An 18,857-nucleotide genomic window follows, 5' to 3' on the forward strand; every position below is an offset into this window, starting at 1 on the left:
ACCCACCAACTGCAGGGAAAGGTATCAAAATTCTGATGGCAGGCCTATTCTAAACCTTCCCCCTTGGTTTTAGATGGCCCAACACGTAAGCAGAAAGTTTGATTTCTCCTCTGTTCAGAGTGAAGCCATTTTGTCTGCAAGAACACTATTCATCAAGTGAAAGACCAGTAAAGGAATTGTTGCTAGTAGAATTAGTAAGAGTGAGTTTACTTAAGAAATATCCATAATTGAGAACAGTGTCAAATCTACAGTCCCCTGCCCCATAAGCTTTCAGCCTAATTTAAAGAAAGAGAATGGCTTTAAATGATTGCGGTACCATCACGACTTTAAGCAAGCAAAATATTACAGATGTGCAGTCAGGTGTTTGGCTTGGTCCTGCAGCTCTTGTCTTGCAATTAGTGAGAGGTGAACTTCATCGGGCCCGTCTGCTATGCGTAACGTCCGGATGTAGGCAAACCTGCAGGAGGACAGAGCAGTTGCAGATGGTCTGGCCATTTCAACACCACAACAGGAAGGCTTGCTAGTTTATACCTTAGGTCTCTACCTCTAATTATATAGAATTGTTGAGTTAGAAGGGAATTGTGAGGCTCAAACCCATGAACCCTGAGATCAAAAGTCTCATGCTCTGTCACTCCCCACCTTCTCTTAACATACCAAGGACAGCTTTTGATGATGCAGACCTCATACTCTAGCCCAAGCTGGTGCCCTCCAGATGTTGCAAGACTACAACTCCCCTCACCACTGACTATGCTGGCCAAAACTGATGGGAGTTGTAGTCAGGAACATCTGGAGGCAAACAAGTTGGAAACCGCTGTAAGTCTCATAAGCATCTTGGCTCTTTCAGCGCAGTCAGTGGGGCTTTTAAAATGTGCATCTTCAGCAGAATCATTTTTTTATTTAAGAAACACTTTTACACTGCTTGACTGTAAAACAAAAACACCTCCAAGCAGTTTATAAAAATAATGCCATATACCGATTCAGCTTTGGAAAGGACTTTGTAGGTCAAATCCAACCAACCCCACCATGCAAAAGTTGTGGGATACTGTACTGTACATGGATTTCTGCTAGGGCAAAATTCCCAGGATTAAATGACCATAAATGCATATAACGCTTATGGCTCAAAAGCTTGTACTGTGAATTTTAATTTTTTATTACTCTCAGAGCGACTTTTGAATAAGAGAGCACTAGATACATTCTTTAAATAAAACTAAACTCAGCTACTATACCTTTTTTAAAAAATCCTAATTTTTTAGATTAGAATGTGAGCAAAGGAAATTTTTTAATTCAGTCCCAACAGCTTAGATTAAGCATGGTTTGTTGGATCACCTCTTCCACCTTACCCCATGTGCTTCCAAGTAACAGACCCAAAGCAAGAGCAAGCTTTGGAGAAACAAGGCTTGTTATCTCATCTGCAAGACAACTTGTGGTTTGTTGAACAAACCATGGTTAAAGTAAACTATGGCTCAGCTTTATGTGCAAACAGGAGCTTGTGCAGGAGCTATATGTGCAGGAGCTTGACACGACGCCTGTGTGTTGGCAGCTAAAGGAGGAGCTTTGAGCCTCTACTGAGCCACCACACACAGCTCGTGGGATGTGTTTGGCTTACAATATTAGCCTCTCCTAAGAGTAACTTTCACTTACATTTCAGCCAATGGGAAGTCTTGAGAGACTCCGGCACCTCCACAAACTTGAATGGCGCAGTCAATCACTTTAAGGACTGCTCGGGGGGCCACCACTTTGATCATCGCAACCTGTAAAGATGAGGAAAAGCTTTTTTAAAGAAGATTTGCTCATGAAGAAACAAGTGAAACCCTATGACGACAAGCAGGCTTGCAATTCAGAAAACATGTGAAGCACCCCCATGCCACTGGACACATTTGTGAGCATTTGTGTTTGCTGTTTTGCAACTTGCCTAAAAGCCAGGACGACTCTGGGTGCATGACAACATAGACAAAGGCAGCATGCTTGATGGTGTAGTGGGAGGTTGTAATTTCTAGAGTGCTTACTAAAAGTTGTTTCTGAGAAAATCCAGATCATACAGAGCCAATCTAATCCAGCCAGCTTAAGCAAGAACACTGATTGTTGAGAATTTGGTGATCTTCCAGTTGAACTTGTCGATAGCCACAGTTGAATAAGAATAGCCAAAGCGATCTTTGTAGCACATAGCTAGAGGGTCAGACTCAGATCAGGAGACCCAAGCTGAAATATCTACTCAGCCATGAAGCCCATTGGGTGCTCCCTGGAGATAACGGCACAAAGGTAATGAAACAGCATTGAATTGAAACAAAAAATGCAGTTCCTGATCAAATTCTGTTTGCTTTCTTGAAAGCTGGAAGACTGTGGTGGTTGCTATAAGTCTTATTGGAATGGTCTGCCATGTGTAGGAACAAGTCATACCACTGGTCCTCCTGCACTGACTGGCAGGGGCTTTCCAGGCAGGGTGACCTGCATCCAAAATAGATGCTGTGCCCCTGAGCCAAGGCTGCTTGCACTAAATCCACGACATGTTCGCCCAGAAAAATTACAAGGTTGCTGTATTTGCCAAAATACAGTCATACCTTGGAAGTCAAACAGAATCCGTTCAACTTCCAAAACGTTTGGAAACCAAGGCATGGCTTCCGATTGGCTGCAGGAAGTTCCTGCAGCCAATCAGAAGCCGCAGCAGACATTTGGGTTCCAAAGAACGTTCGCAAACCGGAACACTCACTTCTGGGTTTGTGGCATTCAGGAGCCAAAATGCTCGACTTGCAAGGCGTCCAGGATTCAAGGTACAACTGTACACACAGGTGGGATTGTCCAGGTATGAAATAATGGATTTTTTTTTTGCTATTGGCAGAGATGGTGAAATTCTATTTCCTAGGTCAGGAAAGCTAAGATAGTGCTCTCCCACGAGCCCCAAGCCAGCATAGTCAGTGGTCAAGGATGATGGGAGCTGTAGTCCACAACCTCTGGAGGACTCCACCCCAGTTACCCTTGACTTAAGACACATCTGCTAACAAGGATGCTATTTCCTCCAGCTTCCAGCACTTGCCCTGTTACCTCTTTTCTGGCTTCTTTGTTGCCCATGGCATCTATTTTGCTGGCTGCTTTCAACGTCAGCAGTCTTGCCTGTTCGATAGCAATGCGGCATTCAGCAATCCAGTGAGCGACAACTTCCTGCAGTCATAAGGATAACCAAAGAAACGTGAAAATTAGCACCCCGCTTAAGTAACGCAACCTATCTCACTGAACCTTCTACTAGTGGTCTTACTTGGACGTGGATACTTAATGTAGATCTGCAGTTTTGGACAGTATCAGAATACATACCTCCAGTTGGAAGATGATTTGAAGAAGAAGAAGTAGTGTTTGGATTTGATATCCCACTTTATCACTACCCGAAGGAGTCTCAAAGCAGCTAACATTCTCCTTTCCCTTCCTCCCCCACAACAAACACTCTGTGAGGTGAGTGGGGCTGAGAGACTTCAAAGAAGTGTGACTAGCCCAAGGTCACCCAGCAGCTGCATGTGGAGGAGCGGAGATGTGAACCCGGTTCCCCAGATTACGAGTCTACTGTTCTTAACCACTACACCACACTGGGTCACTGATTTGAAGAACCATGCTCGTGAACCACAGTACACCGATGAATGCTAAAACTAGCAATTTTTGCTAACGGTGATAGAAACTATAAGAGCTAAATGACTTTGAAAGACTTTACAAGCAACTCCCATTTTGTGCGCATTCAATGCATGTGCAATCGCAACTGGAACGCCATGTTCAGCACTGGAAGAGGGCAGGGCAGGGGCAGAACGGGGTGTTATGCATGCTCTGCTGACATGCACCATGTAAGGTAAAGGTCCAGTTGTGGCCGACTCTGGGGTTGCGGCGCTCATCTCGCTTTATTTGCCGAGGGAGCCAGCGTACAGCTTCCGGGTCATGTGGCCAGCATGACTAAGCTGCTTCTGGCGAACCAGAGCAGCGCATGGAAACGCCATTTACCTTCCCGCCGGAGTGGTACCTATTTATCTACTTGCACTTTGACATGCTTTCGAACTGCTAGTTGGCAGAAGCAGGGACCGAGCAACAGGAGCTCACCCCATCATGGGGATTCAAACCACCGACCTTCTGATTGGCAAATCCTAGGCTCTGTGGTTTAACCCACAGCGCCACCCGTGTCCCCGTAACATGCACCGTGACCCTTGCATAAATGAGAGGAAGCCTGTATTCTCAATTTTATTTTATTTTTTCCCAGTCCCTGCTGCCCAGTGGTTCCGTTCATGAGATATTTTGAACAGCATGAAAACACAGGGACCCGCCTTGCGCAACATCAGACTATTGGTCCATCTAGTTCAAAATTGTCTCTTATCTAGCACATAAACATTCTGCTTCCTAGCGTGCTACTGAAGCTTTAGCTATGCCTCCTGTCACTGGATCTGACACACCTTTGAGTTAAGAAAAGAGTTACACCTACTGAAGTAGAGAGACAACTCACATGATGGTAGAGTTTCTTCCCAAATGCCACCCTCTGGGCTGAGCGCTTGCACAGGATCTGCAGAGCAGTTTCAGCTGCCCCTATGGACCGCATGCAATGATGTATGCGGCCTGGCCCAAGTCTTCCTTGCGCGATTTCAAATCCTCTTCCTTCTCCTGGGTTCAGAGAGACAGAGTGAGACAGAAAGGTTCTTTGCCTTTCTGGGAACGAGATTGCATCTGCACCACTAATGTGGTGTTGTTCCATAGCTAGCATGTAACAGTGGAGAGATTGCTGAAGTTTCAGTGGGGATACATGGGAACATGAAAAAAAATGACCATAGACAAGGTCAGTTTGTCCAGATGTTTTGAATGAGAACTCCCACCAACCCCAGGCTAGCTGGGGCTGATCAGAGTTGGAGCCCAAAACATACACAGGGCACCAGGTGGGAAGAGGTTGCAGCAGAGCTTTGCAGAGCTCTGTAATAATAAATAATAATACTTTTTATTATTTATACCCCACCCATCTGGCTGGGTCTTCCCCACCAACTCTGGGCGACTTACAGCATATATAAAACATCAAACATAAAGAAACTTCTCTAGCAAATAAATGTTGAGACTCACCAAGGATTAAATGAGAGGCAGGTACGCGGACGTTGTTAAAATGCACCTCAAAATGTCCGCCATGGAAATAATCTATAAAGTTGTGAAAAGAACAAAGGCAAGTGTCAGCTGAGGGAAATCGCTAGCGTCAGTATATAAAGGTAAAGGTAAAGGGACCCCTGACCATTAGGTCCAGTCGTGGCCGACTCTGGGGTTGCGGCGCTCATCTCGCTTTACTGGCCAAGGGAGCCGGCGTACAGCTTCCAGGTCATGTGGCCAGCATGACTAAGCCGCTTCTGGCGAACCAGAGCAGCGCACGGAAACGCCGTTTACCTTCCCGCCGGAGCTGTACCTATTTATCTACTTGCACTTTGATGTGCTTTCGAACTGCTAGGTTGGCAGGAGCAGGGACTGAGCCGCAGGAGCTCACCCCATTGTGGGGATTCGAACCACCGACCAGTATGTACAGTATGTACATATTTTAAAGCTGCAGGATCTGCGCCTGTGGTGATTCGTCCTTTCTATATCCAGTATGCACAGTATAGCAGCCCAACAGCAGCAGCTCCATGAGCTACGGGGAGCCCTGACCTATGGGACAGCTCAGTCAGTACAGCTTAATCAAAGGTTGTGGGTTCGAGTCCCACATTGTGCAAAATAGCCCTGCATTGCAGGGGGTTGATGACCCTTGTAGTCCCTTCAAACTCTACGATTCTGTGAGTCTTAAGTGTCTCCAATCCAGCGACAGAGCATCAAGACATGAGAGTAAGGGACACCCATTTATTTAGTGGTTTAAATTAAAGCAGGCATAGGCAAACTCGGCCCTCCAGATGTTTTTGGCCTACAACTCCCATGATCCCTAACTAGCAGGACCAGTGGTCAGGGATGATGGGACTGTAGTCTCAAAACATCTGGAGGGCCAAGTTTGCCTATGCCTGAATTAAAGCAACAGCTCAGACCAGTTAGGGCACCGAGATCTAGGAGCCAAATCCAAGCGCTTGGAAGGAGCTTGATGATGACAATGATGATCGTAAGTACTTGGCAAACCAACTTACCCCAGTATCCAAAGACTGAAAGAGGCCTTATAAGTTTGACACCCGGTGTATCCATTGGCACAATGATCATACTGTGCTGTTTATATCTAAAAAAATAAAAAAAGTGGTGCTGGGAATTAACTGTGAGTTTTTAAAAAAAACAGATATGAGAGAGAGATGGAAAGCGCAGTACCTGATTTATGTATAAGCTAAACAAGCTATAGCTTAGGGCCCCACTCTCTTGGGGGCCCCAAAAATTTTAAAGGAAAAAAAAAGTGGATGTACTTTGATAAAATACATACTTTGTTATGTGCAAATGGGTTTAGATACCTATTAGGTCCATAAATTACCATATATCATATATTCAACACACAATAAAGGGACAATTTGTTGTTGACAAAGGACAGCTGGAAATATAAAGGGTTCAATTACCTTCAGTAGCTTAGGGCCTCATCAAACCTAAATCCGGCCCTGAGAGAGAGGCACTGAAACTAGAAATCTGGCAACTAAACCTTTATTACCTCTACCTCTTGAGCAGCAGCTGAGTATTAATGAACACAGAAACTGCTGAGTATTAATGGACACAGAAAGCTGCCATTGGTCCAGTATTGTCTACACCAGGAATAGGGAAGCTCAGACCTGGAGGCTCAATCTGGCCCTTCAGACCTTTCAATCTGGCCCTTGGAACTTTCCTGAGGCCCTGCCACTCACCGACCCCGCTTTGCACTATTTTTGCCTAGCTGGAATGTGTCCTTGAACTCTGGCAAGATAGAGGGACATGAGAATGTGTTGCCTGCTGCACAAAGGTAACCCGCACATTTGTTGCTCTGCCTGCTTTCGCCTCTACCGCAGTGTGGCCCCTTTCTGAGGGTGGCCCAGAAGGATATATGTCCCTCAGACTTAAAAAGGTTCCCCCTCTCTGGTCTGTAAAGGGACCCCTGACCATTAGGTCCAATCACGGACGACTCTAGGGTTGCGGCGCTCATCTCGCTTTATTGGCCGAGGGATCCGGCGTACAGCTTCCGGGTCATGTGGCCAGCATGACTAAGCCGCTTCTGGCGAAACCAGAGCAGCGCACGGAAACGCCGTTTACCTTCCTGCCGGAGCGGTACCTATTTATCTACTTGCACTTTGACGTGCTTTCGAACTGCTAGGTTGGCAGGAGCAGGGACTGGGCAACGGGAGCTCACCCCGTCATGGGGATTCGAACTGCCGACCTTCTGATTGGCAAGCCCTAGGCTCTGTGGTTTAACCCACAGCGCCTGATGGGCAAAAGCTCCACAGGATTTCCAGCAGTTCACGGAGATGTCAAGGATCGAACCTCTTGGCTTGCAAAGTATGCAAAGCATAACTAACCTATGGGCCTTCTATGGCAGGGATGGGAAGGCAGTGAGGTGTCTTGTTCAGTGCCATAGCTACTGACTGGTCCAGGTTCAGCCAGTGTGAGCACGGATGCCGGAGGACAAGGCTCGTGCAAGGTATTGTACAATTGCACGCATGCACTTGCATAAGACTGACTCGAGCACCTTCTGCCCCAGCATGCCAGCCAGGAAGGACACAAGGTGGTCTTCCCCCTTGGTCACTTTGCAGTGGTGACAGCCTCTTCTTGCATGCCATGGCCCTTCTTGAGCTTCCTCTGTTCATAAGAACATCTCTCTTGCATTTGGAGATACTGCTTTTGTATAAAAATAGAATATAAGAAAGTAGCAATACAAATACAATTGAAACTCAATATGGATATTTAATGTGATGGATGTGCCATCTCCCATCTTCAACCACAAATCCACAGACAGGTTGCAGCGCAGCTCTCAGACCACAGTCTGGGAACTCCTAGCAGAGACAATACCGAGTTAGAAGGACCCATTTTCAGACTTGGCTTAACATTTTACCATGGTTTTCTTCTTACCTGGATGCAGATGTGTTTTTATCTCTGGCCATCACAATAGCAAACTTGCAGTCTGGATTTCCAGCTCCTAAAAAATGGGCAAGTTCCCAGTGAACAGTTTTAGGATTGGGCTAAAAGGCTGTGATGCTAATCCCATCTCATTTAGCAAGAAATGACATTCCTATGTACTTGAAAGCAAATTCTGTCCCCAGTTAAAAAGAGCAGCTGATGGAAAAAGAAAACCTGGAGACCCAACCACCAGCCAGAGCAGACAGTACAGTCATACCTTAGAAGTCGAACGGAATCAGTTCCAGAAGTCCGTTTGATTTCTAAAATGTTCGAAAACCAAAGCGCGACTTCTGATTGGCTGCAGGAAGCTGCTGCAACCAATCAAAAGCTGCGGAAGCCCTGTTGGATGTTCGGCTTCCAAAAGAACGCTCATTTCCAGGTTTTGATCGTTTCGGAATCAAGGCGTTTGAGAACTAGGCTGTTCAAAAACCAAGTTATGACTGTACTGGACTTTATAGACCAACAGTCAGATTCGGGAAAGGGCAGCTTAAGGTGGAAATCCCACACATTCAGCTGTCTGAAATGATCCACAAACCAGCCAAATTTAAACTGGCTTAACTGACTTGTTGGTCTGGTTGTTAGGATGCATGAAACGTAATATTTTGAAATACCGTTTTGAGGCATGCAAACAATTTTTAGCAGACTGTGTTGAGTATATGACAGTTGTGCTGCAGCAGGGGAATGGGGCACCCTCCATTTAAAGCCAGATACCTGCCCTATAGGCCATATTGCCACTGATCAGCCCTGCATCAGCAAACTTCAGTGCACAGGATTCTTAGGGGAGCTGGGCGGGAAAGAGATGTGCTTTAAAGGCATGGTGCATACGCAGCCCTTATCTGAGCTAAAATATGCTTAGCAACCCTGACCAAACTTCTACCTCAATCCTATTCCCGTTGTCCAAACTCCACACCAATAACTGGGTTTTCAACAAAGTTTTTTCTGTCTTTCAGGTTAAAAGGCAACGCTGAGCCAGCAAACGGAGCTGCCCTTTGGCTCAACTGAAACAGATGTTTTCCAGGAAAGCACAAGTGTTGCTGGCAAATGAGGGTGGGCGGAGGAAGGAGAATGGAAATAAAAGGCGGGGTGGTTCTGGAGAATAATTGTGAGTCAGAAACCAAAACAGCATTGCACAGGAGGAGTTCAGTGAAGCAGCTCCTGAAAAGAGGAAAACAGGTCAGCAATTTCATTTTATCATTTTTATAAATGATTAGAAAACAGTCTGTAGTGACCTTTTGCTGTGTGTGTGTGTGTGTGTGTGTGTGTGTGTGTGTGTTCCCTCAAGTGGCTTCCCAGATACTGCAGTTTGCGAAGGGTGCTGAGAGGAGAACTCTCGCGGAGCTACCGTTCCCAGCACCCTTAACGAACTACCCTTAACGAACTACAACTCCCAGGATTCTTGGGGGGGGGGGGAGTCATGACTGCTAAGGTGGCATCAGAGTGCTCTAGATGTGCAGGACAGATGTGACCTAGCCGCGGCTCTCTGGCGTTTACAAGAGAGAGACGCTGGGAATTAAAGCTGGGACCAAAACATGTGCTCTGCTGCTACCACTAGGCTTACGGTCCTTTTTCCTTGCGGGATCCCAGAGGCGTAGCATGGAGGGGCTGGGAGGGGGGCTGTTGCTCCAGGTGCAGTTTTGGGAGGGGGCACAGGGTGCCATGAGCTGCTGCATCCTTCCCAGCTGGAGGGCGCCCAAAAAGGACGCAAGACTACTGTACTGATCGTTAAATTTGTGCCCATTGCTCTGCCTGCAACTGGAAGGGTGAAGCCCTCCTGGTGCTCTAACCTCTTATTTGTACAGATAAAATCCTGCTCTCAAACATCCCATGGCACTAGTGCCGCCCAAAGACAGAAGCCAAGGGGGATAAAACGCACACAGATAAAAGGATGGGGTTACTAGGGGACAGGCAGATGATCATAGAATTGTAGTGTTGGAAGGGGAAAGGGTTGTCTAGTCCAACTCCCTGCAATGCAGGAATCCAAATTTAAAGCAGCCAGGGGGAAAATAACAAAGCCCACCACTGTTAAAAATATTATAGAGTCTTGGAAACCAGCCATTCCAACCAGCCACAGCAGTCACCTAGCTGTTTATGGAGGAAAGTGGGAGGCTGGAATATCCCCAGGCACACATGGTAGAGCAAGAGAAAACTTTTCGACTTTAAAAATAATAATACTTGGGATCTTTGTCGATCAGCGAAAGAAATCCCACCGGCTACAATTAGTTAGATGTTGGAAGATTTCACACGGGCGCACTGAGGAACAATTTGAGACTCTCAGGAATCTAGCCGCCGACATCTAAGAAAAGAACTTCCTGTATCCATCTGCTCATTTGCAGCTTCAGGAAAACAAAAAGGACAGCCCAGGAGTAAAGCGGGTCCTCCGCCAACTCAGCTGAAATTAATTACTTGGACCAAGAACTTCAAGGGCAAACCGTTGAAAGAAAGCCGCAGGTTTGGCATTCCTGCCTTATCTTAATTTTGAAAGCTGCAGGGCTTTACTGCCTGGACTAGTCTCGCTGTAAGCTTATATTATTATACTGCAATCATTTTTTATATAGCTCACTGTTGATTTTGTATCATTGTTTATAAATGCATCGTTTACATTGTCTTCATTCTACATATTTGCAATTTTTACCATTTACTTTTAATAAGTTTTCTGATGTATTTTCTTTTGGCGTGATTCTGGGTCTTTGCTCACTGGGACAAATTAATATCATCTAAATTGAGAGACTGCATTTCTGATGACATGGTCCCACTTCACATCGTTGGCTCCCCGGGGTGCCAACTTGAATAAAATATGACGGAGAGGGCAAATAAACCCCTACCATGCATAAGCGATCACATGCTGCAGTGCACAGACGCATGGAATGGCAATGCCCACTAACTTTGGAGGGGTCCGGCCCCCTCAAATATTTTACGGGGGAGGGAGACTTCTCAGCCCTAGGAGTTGGCTGCTAATGGTTGGAGGCTGTTGTAATAGTAAGGATGGAATGGGGGAGAGGAGGTGCTATGTTTACCTACAACCATGTGTTTATTCATTGTAATGCCTAGTTTAGACCTGCATGCAGGTAAGAGCCATTGAAGATTATAGCGTTTGTCTGGAGCCTTTGATTCAAGTATTTAAAATCTATTTCCAAATGCCACCAATGACGTGGAGCAAAATCCCCTCCCCACATTGTTCATTCATAACAATGAATGCAAAAATATAATGTTACGCAAGTGTGTCAGTTTCAAATGCTTTAGCTTTCTTTATGAAATAAAAGTAAAATAAACATGTAAAATTAGATCACTCTCTAGGATCTCAGTACATTTTCTGATGTAACAAAAGGTATTTATCTCCCTTTACTAAACAAAAGTGAAACGAACACCCTTCTGCAACTAATCCAGAATGCGGCAGCTAGACTGGTGACTGGGAGTGGCCGCCAAGACCATGTCGTGAAAGACCTACATTGGCTCCCAGTATGTTTCCGAACACAATTCAAAGTGTTGGTGCTGACCTTTGAAGCCTTAATGGCCTCAGCCAGGTATACCTGAAGGAGCGTCTCTACCCCCATCATTCAGCCTCCAAGGGCCTTCTGGCTGTTCCCTCCCTGCGAGAAGTGAGGTTACAGGGAACCAGGCAGAGGGCCTTCACGGTGGTGGTGCCAGCCCTGTGGAACGCCCTCCCATCAGAGGTCAAGGAAATAAACAACTATCTGACTTTTAGAAGACATCTGGAGGCAGCCCTGTTTAGGGAAGTTTTTAATGTTTGATGTTTTATTCTGTTTTTAATGTTCTGTTGAAAGCAGCCCAGAGTGGCTGGGGAAACCCAGCCAGATGGGCGGGGTAGAAATAATATATCATCATCATCATCATCATCATCCTTGAATCACATTGTAAGGCATCAAGAAATCTTCTGAGGCAAGCTGGAAATCATCCTAATTTGTACAGGAAATTCCCCCAATCCAAAATTTCCTGGAAAACTAACATCCACTGGGTGCAATTAACTTCCCTCCACCCCACCCTGTCTTTCAGATTCTTCCATGGAGCTCTCTACAGAAGGGTACCACTATGATGATTATGAATTGAACACTACTTTCGACTATGCTTCCTTCGAAATGCTTTGCTACAAAGGTGAGGTCAGAGCATTCATCACCTCGTTCCTACCGGCATTCTACTCTGTCGTTTTCTTCGTTGGGCTCGCTGGGAATTCCTTAGTGGTGGCATTCTTCGCCTACATCAGAAAACTAAAGACCAGGGTGGATGTATACATCATGAACTTGGCAATTGCCGATTTGTTACTGCTCTGCACTCTTCCCTTTTGGGCTGCGAGTGCTGCCCACGGGTGGGTCCTAGGTATCCCTTTATGCAAGATCACGTCCGCTATCTACACAATGACCTTCAGTGCTAGCATGCAATTTCTGGCCTGCATCAGCGTCGATAGATACAAAGCCATTGTCAAATCCCAAGCTAAACCAGGGGCCATCAACCAATGCGTCAAAACGTCTTTCCTTGTCTGGGCAGCCGCCATGTTCCTTTGCATTCCTGAACTCGTCTTTAACACAGTCGTGGAGTTCAACAACAGACTTTCATGTTTTCCCGCATTTCCTCAAAGCACGGGGAACGTCATTAATGTAACCATCGAAATAGCAGAAATGTTGCTGAGTTTTGCACTGCCTTTCCTCATCATGCTGGTTTGCTACTCGGCTGTGGCCAGGACTCTCATTTTGAGCCCCAGTGATAAAAAATGCCGGCCTCTGAAAGTTCTTGTCGCGGCGGTGTCGGTCTTTATCATCACGCAACTGCCTTATAACATCGTCAAGCTTTGGAAAGCCATCGACATTATCTACCCGCTGATTACAGACTGCAACACGAGCAAAACCATCGATATTGTATTCCAGGTGACCAACAGCATTGCTTTGTTCCACTGCTGCCTGAACCCCATCCTTTATTTTTTTATGGGAGCCTCTTTCAAAATGCACATGGTCAAAATGGCAAAGCGTTGCGGCTACTGGAGAAGGCAGCAGAGCGCAGCGAATGAAGAAATTCCTGTGGACTATGAAGATTCTGGGCAAGAAACCAGTAGCTTCACTATTTAGAAAATGGGGAGAAGGAAAGCAATCCGTGTTCGCTTAAGTCAGCAATGCCTGGGCTGTGCTGGGTTGACACAGAGAGATCCTTGATAAAAGAACTGAATATCGACTGCGATTGCTTCACGTGGTAGGATGAAGCTGTTCCAATCGAGCAGATAGCTGGACCTAGCGTACCTGCTCTCTGCTGACAACATAACCTAGTTTAAATGGGCTGATCAATGCATACAGGAAATGCTGCACATTATTTCTAGCATCAAATAATACATACTAATGAAATGTTCAAGTGGAAATAAGCCTGCATAGTAGCAAGGAGATAGAGGGAGTAGAATCACTCAATAGCTATTTTCCTAAAGGCTGTTTTTTTCCTTGAGAAGCATGGCTCAGGAAAGATAGTGGCAAGCCTGTTCTTATTATATAAAATAAAATCATCCTATAAGAAGAGGTGGGGAAGCACTGGACTCCACCCCCATCAGTATGGCCAGTGGTCAGGGATAATGAAAGCTGTTGTTGGGCTTCAGCTTCCATTATCCCTGACCACTGACCAGGCCCATCTTACCCATCGAGGCTAGTGGCACCAGGTTCTGGAGGGCACCAGATGAGAGTCTGGGGAACACCGAACGAGCGTGCTGAGTGAGCAAGGGTGCGTGCACTGCTCCCGCTGAGCATCGGCTAGGTTTTTTCCCTTTTAGCCTGCAGGCACCAAATTCTGTGGGGCGCCAGAAGGCTAAAAGGGGAAAAACCGAGCTGACGCTTGGCAGGAGCGGCGCATGTGCTCTCGCTCACTCAGCTCAGGCCCGCTCGCTCAGTGTGCTGCCTGCCATGCCCACCGTGGCACGAAGCGGCCAGCTGAGCCAGGAGGTGTCGTGAGTCCAGAGTCCAACAACCCCAATGGATCAATGCTTCCCCCCAAGCCCTGTTATAAATCCTGTGCTAAGTTTTCTCCTGCCCCCCCCCCAGATAATTTACAAGGAACAGGAATCCAGAAAACGCATAGGATAATGGCATCAGTACATGGGGAACATGTGGCCTTGTGTTTCTGAAAGGAGGAATACTAGACATGGGGATGCCGTGTTCAGGTGCTGCTCAAGAATGCATCTGGATACTTATATGGACAAGAATACACCTAAACACTTATTTACACAAATATTTGTACAGTAATTTTTCGTTTGGGGGGGGACCTTATTCCTTCACGTAATGGAATTTGAAGTGCAGGCCTTACTGGGTAGAATTTCCTAATACAATTAGAACTGTCACGTAATGACACCTACAGCATTTCCATTAAGTCACCCACAACACAATCTTATGTTTTGTTATTCCTATTGTATTATGTTAATATATATTATGCTTCATTTTTGTATACAATAAAAGAGCTTCAACGGAAGAGAAAGGAACCATGTGTATAAAACAATCCCTGAACTACTATAGGTTTATTGTTTTTATAGGGGAATCTTTCAAAGTCAAAATTCAGGAGGGTCCCTTATTGCCTTGCAGAAGTTTTGAGATATCAGCTAATTAGCATCACATACTATTCTGATTCAAAAGATTGATACGTCTGTAGCTTCACACACTGTTAAACAACTTGTGTGTAAAATATATTCCAAAGGAGTCATTGGTTTACATCAGGGGTTCCCAGACTTCAGCTGTTGTTGGACTACAACTCCCATCATCCCTAGTTAGCAGGACGAGCGATCAGGGATGATAGGAATTGTAGTCCAAAACCAGTTTGAGAAACACTGGTTTACATGTACCAGCACAGGGTTGAGACTCAGCACAATTAATGTGTCTTCTCCACTATTTATACAACACTCAGTTTGAATAGGTCCCTAGGATTCAGTTCACCTATGTGCAGGAGCAAACCTTAATGCTGGAGTCCCATGTGACTTAATCCATTGATAAAATATAATGGAATATCTAGCATGCAAATGCAAAGGCTTGTTCAAGCATGAGGCTAGGAAAAAAATCAAAGTCATCTTTCTTAGTCCTCATGCAGTCAATACGGAAACATGGGAGGGAGGACAGAATTCTGAGATAGAATTGACCTCATCATTCCAGGAAAACTTTGTTTTACTCACCGCTGCTCCACCACTTTTGGCCGTTGATCACATAGCTGTCCCCATCTCTCTCGAGGCTGCATTCCATATTGGTGGCATCACTCGAAGCGACGCCAGGTTCTGTTCAAACAAAATACCAATCATGGCTTACTGCAGCTGGAGTAATTGAAAACAGAATTTAACTTAGCCCATTTTATCACCAAGCAGAGGTGATAGAAGCAGCATCAGTGGTCTGCAAGGAGAAAAGGCAGTCTGTCTGTCCCCACCACCCTCAGCAGATGATGTGTCTATTTATGTGGTTCTATTATGTTGCTCCGGCAGGAAGGTAAACGGCATTTCTGTGCGCTGCTCTGGTTTCGCCAGAAGCAGCTTGAGCATGCTGGCCACATGACCCGTAAAAAACTGTTTGCAGAAGCGGACAAACGCCAGCTCCCTCAGCCTGTAAAGCGAGATGAGCGGCGCAACCCCAGAGTCGTTCGCGACTGGACTTAATTGTCAGGGGTCCCTTTACCTTTTTATTATGTTGCTTAATGTTCCGCTATGGGACATGGGTGGCGCTGTGGGTTAAAACACAGAGCCTAGGGCTTGCCGATCAGAAGGTCGGTGGTTCGAATCCCCGCAACGGGGTGAGCTCCCGTTGCTCGGTCCCTGCTCCAGCCTACCTAGCAGTCTGAAAGCACGTCAAAGTGCAAGTAGATAAATAGGTAACACTCCGGTGGGAAGGTAAACGGCGTTTGCATGCGCTGCTCTGGTTCTCCAGAAGCAGCTTAGTCATGCTGGCCACATGACTCGGAAGCTGTACGCTGGCTCCCTCGGTCAATAAAGCGAGATGAGCGCTGCAACCCCAGAGTCGGCCACGACTGGACCTAATGGTCAGGGGTCCCTTTACCTTTAATGTTCCCCTAGTTGTTTTAATTTTGAATTATGGTGCTGGAGGAGACTCTTGAGAGTCCCATGGACTGCAAGAAGATCAAACCTATCCATTCTGAAGGAAATCAGCCCTGAGTGCTCACTGGAAGGACAGATCGTGAAGCTGAGGCTCCAATACTTTGGCCATCTCATGAGAAGAGAAGACTCCCTGGAAAAGACCCTGATGTTGAGAAAGATGGAGGGCACAAGGAGAAGGGGACGACGGAGGACGAGATGGTTGGACAGTGTTCTCGAAGCTACCAGCATGAGTTTGACCAAACTGTGGGAGGCAGTGGAAGACAGGAGTGCCTGGCGTGCTCTGGTCCATGGGGTCATGAAGAGTCGGGCACGACTAAACGACTAAACAACAACAGTTGTTTTAAAGCACTTCTGGGGACCACACAGCCTGGTTGGCATTTTTCCTTGTCCTTCTTGATTGGTTTGGGAAGAGGCCTTACTATTTATTTTGCTGAAGATCTTAGAGCAATGGTGGCGAATCTTTTAGAGACTGAGTGCTCAAACTGCAACCCAAAACCCACTTATTTCTCGCAAAGTGCCAACACAAAGTACCCTGAGTTGTTCAGCTTCTTTGGGGGGGGGGTTGCACACTGTTGTTGAGCTTTCATTGGGGGGAATGTCCAGGTTTGCTGAGCTTTTTGGGGGGAGGCAGCTGCCAAGAAATACAGAGGAAGCCAATCGACAACAGGCAATAATCTCCCGCCCAGTCGCCACAGACAATCTCTGGCTCACACAAGCAAAACATAACCCGTTTCTGGCTCGCAGTGGCATGGGGGGCCAAGGAACTCTAGTGAGAGTTTCCTGCCCCCAGTGGTTGGGGGGCAGCTGCCCACTTTGCCAACCCCCAACCCCCAGCAATGGCGCAGATTGACCGATGGCGCGTGTGCCCACAGAGAGGGCTCTGAGGGCCCACTCTGGCATACGTGCCATAGGTTTGCCACCACTGTCTCAGATTGTTTCTAAGTTAATCTAAGGAGAATGTCAAAGAGCTCAAATATATATGTAGACATATATTTATTAGTTGAGAATTCTTATCAACATGCAATTCTATGTGATGTAGAAAGATGAACGGTGATGAGAAGGACAGGGAATATTTTAAATCTGGTTCAAGCTATATTTGTTTTATTACTGCAATGTTTCTTACAGGTTATTGAATTTCACACTTATACAGTGGTACCTCGGGTTACAGACACTTCAGGTTACATACGCTTCAGGTTACAGACTCCGCTAACCCAGAATTAGTACCTCGGGTTAAGAATTTTGCTTCAGGATGAAAACAGAAATTGTGCAGCACGGCAGCAGTGGGAGGCCCCATTAGCTAAAGTAGTGCTTCAGGTTAAGAACAGTTTCAGGTTAAGAATGGACCTCCGGAACGAATTAAGTACGTAACCAGAGGTACCACTGTATAACAAAACATATATACATCTCCAATTATTAAAAAACAGTATAAAAATAAGACAAACATACAGAAATAATAATTGGAGCAGATATAAATGATAAAGAAAAGATATTCCTGGAAAAATACTGCAGAGGAACTGTTGTGGACCATCAATACTAAAACCATTATATTTCTCTGTATGTAACACAAATGTAAGAAGTCACCATGCAGTCCCTATTGGAGGATTTTTGTAGCACCGTATCACAATCCTTAGTTTTAGGAGGAGAAGAAAAAACTATTACCTGTCATGCAGAAGCAAGAACTTATTTTCCCTTCTAGGAGAGGCTCCAGCCATTGTTTCTTTTGTTCTTGGGTCCCATACATGTGCAGGACCTCCATGTTTCCTGTGTCTGGGGGGGAGACAAACAGAAAAGACGCTGTTGCAATTCCCGCTCCATCAGACACACAGTGATCACTGCATAGAGGCAAGGATGGGAAACCTCAGGCCCAGGAACCAGATGCAACACCTCAGGACTCATTATCCAGCCCCCAGGACAACTCCCAAGGTCACATCTGTCACCAGCCCTGCTTTGCGCCCTCCTTGAGTGTTTTTGCCTGGCTGGAATGTGCCATTCAACTCTGAAAATGCTTCTACCTTCCTAGATGTAGGATGAGGGGTGTGCAAATGGTGTCTGTAGGAACCAGTCAAAGGTCTAATGCACATCTGTCTCTGGCATGCGGTCCCTCAGGAGAAAGCGTGGCACTTGAGCTGAGAAAGGTTCCCTGTCAGATACTAGATTAGCCCAGTTGGTTAGGGCATGAGACTCTTAATCTCAGGGTAATGGGTTCGATTCCCACGTTTGGCACTGTAGCGGGTTGGACTAGATAACCCTTGAGGTCCCTTCCAACTCTACAGCTCTGTGATTCTACGATCCCTGATATGAGTCTCATAACAATTCACTGACCTGGGGCATGGCAGTTGAACACGTTGGGCGCGAAGAAGCACTTCCCGGTCTCTTCTGCGATTAAGGCATAGTCCAGCTGGCCAAGACCACTAACCCCTGGCAGGAAAAGGTTCCAGAGACCCTCTGCCTTGGCCCTTTCCTGATGAGAGAAGTAAGAGGGATCAGCCAAGTCATGGTGGCACTGAACGACCATTCTAATACTTTAGCTAGAAGGGAGATATATAATATTTAAATATAATAAAATAAATAATTTAAGAGCTGGGATGCTTACAGCATTCGGGAAAATATACGTATTTTAATATAATCCCGATAAAATAAATGCCAATCTGATTGAAATCACAGCACTCAGAAAACACCAAGCCAAATTATTGCCATAAACAGCTTCACTTATTCCCTCTCTCTCTCTCTCTCTCTCTCTCTCTCTCTCTATATA

The 18,857-nt window shown here is 46.0% G+C and overlaps 2 protein-coding genes across 7 annotated transcripts in view; one reads left to right on the plus strand and one right to left on the minus strand.

Moving 5' to 3' along the window:
- Positions 1-186: 186 nt before the first annotated feature.
- The window catches only part of ACAD11 (acyl-CoA dehydrogenase family member 11), a 40,470-nt gene continuing 21,799 nt past the window's right edge, over positions 187-18,857 (minus strand). For all 3 annotated transcript variants that reach the window (XM_080974741.1, XM_080974740.1, XM_080974742.1), the window contains 10 exons: positions 18,425-18,563; positions 17,762-17,869; positions 15,176-15,274; positions 7,987-8,053; positions 6,102-6,187; positions 5,071-5,142; positions 4,469-4,623; positions 3,040-3,156; positions 1,642-1,751; positions 187-457 (listed from right to left, as the gene is read on the minus strand). In XM_080974741.1, coding sequence (XP_080830867.1) covers positions 343-457; positions 1,642-1,751; positions 3,040-3,156; positions 4,469-4,623; positions 5,071-5,142; positions 6,102-6,187; positions 7,987-8,053; positions 15,176-15,274; positions 17,762-17,869; positions 18,425-18,563 — 1,068 coding nt within the window. In that variant the 3' untranslated portion in view covers positions 187-342. The remainder of the gene's footprint in view (positions 458-1,641; positions 1,752-3,039; positions 3,157-4,468; positions 4,624-5,070; positions 5,143-6,101; positions 6,188-7,986; positions 8,054-15,175; positions 15,275-17,761; positions 17,870-18,424; positions 18,564-18,857) is intronic.
- On the plus strand, positions 8,060-13,961 carry ACKR4 (atypical chemokine receptor 4). 4 transcript variants are annotated; one of them, XM_080975040.1, is made up of 3 exons: positions 8,060-9,207; positions 10,227-10,549; positions 12,046-13,961. In XM_080975040.1, the coding sequence occupies exon 3, from the start codon at positions 12,054-12,056 to the stop codon at positions 13,107-13,109; it is 1,056 nt and encodes a 351-aa protein (XP_080831166.1). In that variant the 5' UTR covers positions 8,060-9,207; positions 10,227-10,549; positions 12,046-12,053; the 3' UTR covers positions 13,110-13,961. The 4 variants fall into 4 exon arrangements, with proteins under 4 accessions (XP_080831166.1, XP_080831167.1, XP_080831169.1 ...); XM_080975041.1 differs by having other exon boundaries at positions 10,368-10,549; XM_080975043.1 differs by lacking the exon at positions 10,227-10,549.

The sequence above is a fragment of the Podarcis pityusensis genome (assembly GCF_964106645.2).
Source record: "Podarcis pityusensis genome assembly, chromosome: 12".
In the NCBI taxonomy this organism is placed as follows: domain Eukaryota; kingdom Metazoa; phylum Chordata; class Lepidosauria; order Squamata; family Lacertidae; genus Podarcis; species Podarcis pityusensis.

Excerpts from the sequence above, each read along its gene's own strand:
- ACKR4 (XM_080975040.1), top strand. The coding sequence starts at position 12,054 with ATGGAGCTCTCTACAGAAGGGTACCACTATGATGATTATGAATTGAAC.